The 9,019-nt window shown below is 37.9% G+C and overlaps 1 protein-coding gene across 1 annotated transcript; it reads right to left on the bottom strand.

The window, feature by feature from the left end:
* Window positions 1–2,891: 2,891 nt before the first annotated feature.
* On the bottom strand, window positions 2,892–5,858 carry LOC101022937 (olfactory receptor 4C12-like). Its single transcript, XM_003919410.4, has one exon. It carries the CDS (start codon window positions 4,389–4,391, stop codon window positions 3,480–3,482), a length of 912 nt encoding a protein of 303 aa, XP_003919459.1. The 5' UTR covers window positions 4,392–5,858; the 3' UTR covers window positions 2,892–3,479.
* Between the last annotated feature and the right edge of the window lie 3,161 nt (window positions 5,859–9,019).

The following is a 9,019-nucleotide window of genomic DNA, read 5'->3' as shown; positions in this document are numbered from 1 at the left end:
CACAGCCATGTGAAGCTCTAGAAGATGAGCATTTGGGGAATAAAGAAGAGCTAGTACAATGGCCCGAGGGCAAGAATGAGGTCACGACAGCTGGAGCACAGTGAACAAGCGAGAGAGTGGTGCTGGATGAGATCAGATACATGTTTGAGTGGGAAACAATTGTACAGACTCTGACAAGGTGTGAAAACATCAATTACAATTGGTGAAATAGCTTTCCTTTTACCAATCAACCTAGCTCAACTTCACTAAGTGAATTTTTTACATGGGAAAAAACAAATTAATTTTAAAACAATAGTCACACAGAGGCAAAATGGAGATCAATGTCGTTGACTACACCAAAAAGTCCATCAAAAACAGCAACTGCCAGAGGCACACACAAAGGTTTCTGGGAAAAGTGGTTGCTTGGATGCATATGCTTGATTTTGTTTCATCCTGATTTTAATTAGAGATGAATTAATTATAATATGATAAATTTAGTTGGTGATATTAAGGTCAAAAGAGAAGAGAGAAATTGAAGACAAGAGTTGCATCAGGTCAGATAATATTCCCCCTCAACATACATAAATTTCTCTCTACTGTTTTACTTATGACTTTCAGTTCATTGTTCCTCACCCTGATGGGTTAAACACTAAATTCTTGCACTAAAATCTTTTTCACACCCATTCTGAAGGAACCCCCACCCTGCCTTCTGAGTTGCTCTCGATCACATCACAGGTTTCACCTTTTTAAGCCCTTTTCACTCTAAATTTATCCTTTCTTAAAAATGTTTATTTATTGCTCCTTAACCTGACTAGAATTTTTCTTTATTCAAATGTGTGTCCTTCTTCTGGTATATACCATAGTGCCTAAAAGTGTAAGTTCTAAAGCAAAACTACATGAGTTCAAATCCTACCTCGGGTATTTGCTACCTCTGTGACTAAAGTAATTTATTTAAATTTTCCCAGCTTCATCCAATTGTATTAGAAATCAAGAAAAACAGTATCTATTTCATAAGGCTCTTGTGCAGATTAACAAGACAATGACTTTCTAGCATGAACCATGTTGTAGTAAATACTAATAAACTTTACTAAAATTTTTGATTATTATGCTATAACTTTGTCTTAAGGATTCTATTAAATTTTATGTCTTCTTTAGCCTGATTTTGATTTTGGAGACATTCAGACTTTTTTTTTTCCCATACTTTAAGTTCTAGGGTACATGCGCACAACGTGCGGGTTTGTTACATAGGCATACATGTGCCATGTTGGTTTGCTGCACCCATCAATTCGTCATTTACATTAGGTATTTCTCCTAATGCTATCCATCCCCCTGACCCCGTGCTCCACAACAGGCCCTGGGGTGTGATATTCCCTGTCCTGTGTCCAAGTGTTCTCATTGTTCTATTCCCACCTATGAGTGAGAACATGTGGTGTTTGGTTTTCTGTCCTTGTGATAGTTGGCTCAGAATGATGGTTCCCAGCTGCATCCATGCCCCTGCAAAGGACATGAATTCATCCTTTTTTATGGCTTCATAGTATTACATGATGTATATGTGCCACATTTTCTTAATCCAATCTATCATTGATGGACATTTGGGGTTGGTTCCAAGTCTTTGCTATTGTGAATAGTGCCACAATAAACATACATGTGTATGTGTCTTTACAGTAGCATGACTTATAATCCTTTAGGTATATACCCAGTAATGAGATGGCTGGGTCAAATGATATTTCTAGTCCTAGATCCTTGAGGAATCGCCACACTGTCTTCCACAATGGTTGAACTAGTTTACAGTCCCACCAACAGTGTAAAAGTGTTCCCATTTGTCCACATCCCCTCCAGCATCTGTTGTTTCCTGACTTTTTAATGATCACCTTTCTAACTGGTGTAAGATGGTATCTCATTTGGTTTTGATTTGCATTTCTCTGATGACCACTGATGATGAGCATTTTTTCATGGGTCTATTGGCTGCAAAAAGAGACATTCAGAATTCTAAGGTGAATTGTTCAGGCTTAATCTCATCCATCCTGCATTAATTTTGGGAGGTTTACACTCAGGAATCAGAAAGTTCCTCATGACTTCCTAATATAATACCTACACACAGTTGAATATCTATAAATCATGTAGTTTTTTTCCAAAGCAAACAGAAATGAGACACTGATGATGAAGTAAAGGCAACAAAAACTGACATTTATTAAGCATTCACTGAGTGACAAGTACTATCCTAGACACTTTGCACATAGTGTCTCATCTAAGGCTTAAAATAACCCTATGAAATATGTACTACCATTTCATTGTACATATAAACAAAGGTTAAAATAAGATATTGAGAGATGTGAAATATATACAATGTTACGTGAACTAGTGAGATAGAGTTCCATCCTACCTCTATTGACACCACAGTCAAATTCTTCCACATCATCCAAAACTCTGCTGTTAACAGGACTTCCAGAGGTTAAATAATCACCCTAAAAGTCAACCATGTCCTTGCCTGAAGTCCAAGGAAACAGTTATATGACATAATATTGGTCACACGTGAAGGTGTCTTTTCCATCTAAGGAGACGGGGACCAGGGTGAGACCCATAAAGATCCCGATCCAGAAAAAACAAACATCCTGCTAGTTCTGAAGGAGACATAAGGCAAAATTGGCCCCAAATGGAAGTTGGGTCAGCACTAGTCAATATGTTTGGCTTTTTAAAAATACTTTTAGTCTGACTCATAATCCCAGCACTTTGGGAGGCCGAGGTGGGCAGGTCACTTGAGCCCAGGAGTTCAACACTAGCCTAGGCAAGATGGTGAAACCTCATCTCTACTAAAAATACAAAAATAAGTCAGCTGTGGTGGCTCACGCCTATAGCCCCAGCTACTCGGGCGGCTGAGATGAGAAGATGGCTTGAGCCTGGGAAGTCGAGGCTGCTGTGAGCTGAGATCATGCCACTGCATCCCAGCCTGGGTGAGAAGGCAAGATCTTGTCTCAAAAAAAAACAAACAAAAAACACTTTTGCAATATTTACCATTCATACTGTTATAAACACTTAAATACTAATGCATTTGAAATGTCCCAACATTTTGAGAGAGATATTATCATTACCATTTTTACAAATGAAGAAAATGTGAGAATAAACAAGTTAAATAACTTTCCTAGGTCAGAGTCAAACCCAGGAAACTGACTCTAGAATCTGTTCTTACCTCTGCACCATACTACCTTTTCTGAACAAATTTCTCACTTTATTTTGTCTATCCATATTCTAATTGCCTGTTGATTTCAGATTCATAATAAAGTCATTCTTTGGTCCTTGAAACAGGGTTTGTCATGATAGAATTAGACTGACAATCCTTGAGGATCAGCCGCAAGGACCAGAAGACAAAGGGCCAAAGGAGATCAGAAAACCAGGAGGAGAGAAATACAGCAATGAGCATGTTAGGAGGTGCTCCAGCTCCCAAAAATCTTACAGACTCCAGTCAGATCAGAGTATTACATATCACAGCAGTGGCAGAGAAATTACGTATTAACCATGAGCATCTTCATAGCATTTTTCACCTCTGCATTTCTAAGGGTGTAGATTAAAGGGTTTAACATAGGAGTTATCATGGTATAAAACACAGCTACCGCTTTGTCAATGGAGAAGGTGGTCGCTGGACGTAGATACACAAATATGCAGGGCACAAAGAACAAGATGACTACAGTGATATGAGATACACAGGTGGAGAGGGCTTTGCGCCTCCCCTCCAAGCTGTGAGATTTCAGATTATATAGGATGACCACATAAGACACAATCAAGAGGAGAAAGTTCAACAGGCAGACAAATCCACTGTTGCCAGCAACAAAGAGACCAAGGGTATGAGTGTCCATGCAGACGAGTTTCAACAGAGGGATCAAGTCACACATGAAGTGGTCTATGACGTTGGGGCCACAGAAGGGCAGCCAGACTGTGAAGAGGATCTGAATTGTTGCATGAACAAAGCCTCCAACCCAGGCTGCTCCCACAAGGAGTCTACACACCTGTTGGTTCATGATGGTCATGTAGTGCAGGGGTTTACAGATGGCCACATAGCGGTCATAGGCCATCACTGTGAGAAGCACAATCTCAGCAGAACCAAAAAGATGCCCAGCAAAGACTTGAGTCATGCACCCCCTAAAAGAAATGGTTTTTTTCACAGAAAGAGTATCAGCTAGCATTTTGGGGGTCATGCATGAAGAACAGTAGCCATCCATGAGGGATAAGTAAAACAGGAAAAAGTACATGGGGGATGCCAGGGACCTGCTGGTGCTAATGGTAAGGATGATGAGCAGGTTGCCTGCCAAGGTGACCGAGTAGACAATCAAAAACACAACAAATGAAAATTTCTGAAGCTCCATATTTCGAGTCAAGCCCAGGAGAATAAACTCAGTCACATTATTCATCTTCATCATCAGTTGTGTTCAGGTGACTGCTCTGAAAAATAAGTCATATTCATCCTCAACAATAAGGCTTTCACTTAGTGAATAAATATATCTTTGATGTCATATGTTTTCTAGCTTTACAATAAGTAAAAACAAACACAAAACCATGTCAATTGTTTCTTTGTTTCTATTTGACATTTCTACAATGTAAGTATTAATAGTATGCATTTTCTTCTTTATAATTTTCTGGTTTGTTTTTAATTTTCTACAGTAAAAATGTGTAACTTTTACAATCAGAAAATAAAAATACAAAATGTCAAGTTTCAAGAGCCATTCCATGATGTGGCCATATGTGTAACCTATTTACGGGTACACCAAGATGGATATACTTCACCTGACAACGGGTGCACATACTTACCAGAGAAAATTCCAATTTGCTCTGCCAATTTTAAGTCATACAAAAAGATCAAGCACATAGAGAACTTCTTTCTTTCCTGAGCCATCCCTTTTTCCATGTTGCCTATCTGGAAGCTTCTTGGTGTCCTCAAGGCTGAAAATGGTGCTGCTACATTTGTCCAACCTCAAAGGCCATGTTGAATGGCCATTACAGTACACACACCTCATGATCATCTCTCTGTGTTCAACACTATGGGTTCTTGGAGCAAAAGTCTTGCCCTACTACAACCTAGTTATATTAATTTTTGTATCCCTAGTGCTGGCAAAAACAAACACTCATAAAGCATTAACAGAGAGAGAGAAGGAAAAAGAAGAAGAAAAAAGAGTAGGAGAGAAAAAGGAGAAGGGGAAATTAGAAATGTATAAAAGACTAAAAGAGAAACGGACCTAAAATCCAAATATATTGTTTACAGTCCTGAATCTAACTACTGTTAACTAAATAATATTAATGGATTTTATGTATCTGTGCTTCAATGTTTTTCATCTGCCAAAAAGGAGGACTAAATATACCTTTCAGGATTGTTGTGAAAAATGACATAATTTTAAACTTACTATTATTGTCGTTATACGATTTTATTGATCATGGAAGTATCACTGAAAAAAACTTTAAAATTTGTTTCTTAAATCTCCAAAAGTCAAACATTCTGAAAACTTAAGCTAACCAAGTGAAGACAAACAGAACAAGGAAAACAAGAATAAATATCAAAAAAGTCAGCAGATTAAAAAAAGACAATACAGCAAGCTATTAAAATAATATTTAACATGATTTCATAATTCTTTACTTCCTACTTGTTTGTGGGATTTATAACCTATTTTTTCATAAATTAACTAGTTAAATCCATTTTTCAATACAGAGAAAACTTACTCCTTCCAAAATTGACTCTTATGACTGAGTGTGAGGATTTCCAGGAAACATTAAACCCATTTCACTATTAAAATAAATGCTTTGAGGATGCATTTTCATATCTACAATGATGACCAATATTAGATATTATAAAGCATTTACAGAAAAAGGGTGTGGGGAGAGGAAGTAAGAGGGAGAGAGAGAAGGGAAGAAAAAAGGAGAAGGAGACAGGACAGAAACAGAGATGGAGAAGAAGAAAAGGAGAGGAAGGAGGAGAGAGAGAAAGAAGGAATAGGATGAGGAGAAAAGCTGAAACCAATAAAAAAGAGGAAAGAACAAAAGAAGGAGGAGGGGCCACGCAAGGCGGCTCACACCCTGTAATCACAACACTTTGGGAGGCTAAGGCAGGTGGATCACTTGATACTGAGTTTGAGACCAGCCTGACCAACATGGTGAAACCCCATCTCTATTAAAAATACAAAAATTAGCTGGGCATGGTGGTACACGCCTCTAATCACAGCTACTCGGGAGGCTGAGGCAGGAGAATCTCTTGAAACCAGAAGGCAGAGGTTACAGTGAGCCAAGATCATGCCACTGTGCTTCAGCCTGGATGACAAAGCAAGACTCTGTCTCAGAAAAAAAAGAAGAAAGAAGAGAAAGATGGACATACACACAGTCACCTAAGAATGATTGTTTATTGAATAGGTGTGGTGTAACATTTCAAACAAGTGTTGTACTTGAAACCTAAACTTTTTATCAAACTCACTTGCTGATTGTCACCCTTAAGATCAACAAGGGCCTATGTACAATTATATAAGTCACAAGTTGTTCTTACAAACTCTTCAGGAAAAGTTTACACAACTCACTATTAAGGGCTATAAACTATTGACTTGTCATTAATTAATGTTTTGCAAACTCAACAATACTTAATCACGGTTTTCTTCAATTTAGTGTGTGTGCAATTAATGGTCATGTTAATTTACCATAAACTTACTGCAAATTTGTAATATATATACAGAGAGAGAGAGTGTATAAAAAAAAAAAAAAAAAAAACCTGAAGTAAACTTTAACAGAAGAAAAACTGTGTTTCTCCTACATACCAATTTTACATGTGTCTAGGACTCCTCACTCTGGCCTGAACTTGTTCAGATAATAAATTATCACAGATAGTAAACACATTCATTTTGTGCTTAAATGGAATTTGGATTTGGGAAAGAGTGGGATGATTTCAGTAGCTCTAGCCCCTTTACACCTCTATGGGACTCACAGAAATCTTAGAGGCATTATAATGTTTAAGTAGAATCTGATCTGAAAGCCTTGATATGGACATAAGAACTAGACTGCCATTGTTAAAACTAGAAAAACACATCCAATTACCAAGACAGAAGTTGATTAAAGGTCTCCTGGATGAGAAATCTCCTGCAGCCAATTCTTCCAAGTATTTTTTCAGAGCATCAATGCTCAGTGCTTAGCCACATAGTTTGGTCCTTGGGATTCGGCCTTCCTTCTTCCAAAATTTCAGTAGAACCAATCTGAAGACCCAAAGTATGTCAGGGAGAGGCAATGTCTTTGTGATTAGCTCTGCCCAGAAATCTTCACAGCTGCACCCTCCTCGACTTCCTTCAGTTCTCACAATATAGAGACACCAGTGTCATTCAGGTGGGAAACTCACATCTGTGCTGTTTACTCAAGGGAAGAGCAATTTACTCAAGGAAAGAGCAATTAATTTCACTGGCCTTTGCCGAAATGGCAACTAGATGCTTATCTCTTCTTTCAACTATACTTCTTGCCAGTGAAACATTTCTGACAAGGGTTAGAATTCATCTAGGATCATCATCTGGCTTCAATCAGAACATGAATGCTTTATTTCTTTTTTATTTTTCAATATCAAAAATGTATGAGGCACAATGTTGTTCAATAATAATGACAGTAACCAATTCTTGAGTGCTAAATACCAACCCCTATATTAGACATATTATATGGGGTACCCTTTCTGATGGGTACTATTATTATTCCTATTTTACAGATAAGAAAATTGAGGCACTATGAGTTTCAGTAAATATACAAGAGCAAAAAGAGTAGGTGGCACAACTGATGTTTAAATTAAATGTGCCTGTGTCAACAGCCCAGAAATTGTATCAGCCCTCACGATGCAAGAATATAACTATGAAAAAGAAAAGAGTAATAAGGACTATCAAAAAGGACACAGCACTACACATCTGTGTAATGAGGATATGGCTTAAACTGGGATGAGGTGGAGCATTCAAAGATTATCGTCAGGAAGTAATATTGAATTTGAAGCAAAAACTATTTTTCAAAGCCTAGATTATATAGGAAACTAAGGGTTTTAGATGGCTCACAAATTTAGGAATTGAGTTCAACTGTATCATTTGAACAACGAGCAGGGAATCTATGTGACCGCACTGTTGGCACTGTAGTTCATACATTTGTAGTTCCACCCTGTGTTGAACTAAATCTAATCAACCGCAGTTTTCCCAAGGCAGCTTCAAGTGCACAAGAGTGACTTCGCTGTCACTCTCAATTAGCTGTAAATTACATGGGTAGAAAAGTCAAAATGCATCAAGCCAGTAAAAAACCCCAGTTACAACTGATTCACCTACATATAAGCAAAGACAGCTCAGTAGAAAGCACATAGACATTGGATAAACACAAACCAGTCTCTAATCTAAACTGAGTCATAAATACTGGCAAACTGAATGCAGGAGCATATCAAAAAGCTTATCCACCATGATCAAGTAGGCTTCATCCTTGGGATGCAAGGTTGGTTCAACATATACAAATCAATAAATATAATTACATAAACAGAACTAAAGAAAAAAATGCATGATAATATATGCAGGAAAGCCTTTCAATAAAATTCAACATCAATTTATATTAACAACTCCCAATAAACTAGGTATTGAAGCAATGTACTTCAAAATAATAAAAGCCATATGTGACAGACCCACAGCCAACATCATACCGAATGGGCAAAAATCGGAAGCACAAGACAAGGATGCCCTCTCTCACCACTCATATTCAGCCTAGTAATGAAAGTTCTGACCAGGGCAATCAGGCATGAGAAAGAAATAAAGGCATTCAAATAGTAAGAGAGGAAGTCAAACTATGCCTGTTTGCAGATGACGTAATCCTATATCTAGAAAATCTCATCATCTCAGTCCGAAAGCACATCCAGTAATGGGATTGCTGAGTAAGCAACATACACAAATCAATAAGCTGATAAATAACTTCAGCAAAGTCTCAGGATACAAAACCAATGTGCAAGGTTGGGCATGGTGGCTCACACCTGTAATCTCAGCACTATGGGAGGCCAAGGCAGGCGGATCACCTGAGGTCA

Source organism: Papio anubis, unplaced genomic scaffold, assembly GCF_008728515.1.
Source record: "Papio anubis isolate 15944 unplaced genomic scaffold, Panubis1.0 scaffold1538, whole genome shotgun sequence".
Taxonomy (NCBI): domain Eukaryota; kingdom Metazoa; phylum Chordata; class Mammalia; order Primates; family Cercopithecidae; genus Papio; species Papio anubis.
This window is presented reverse-complemented; position numbering and strand designations above follow the sequence as displayed.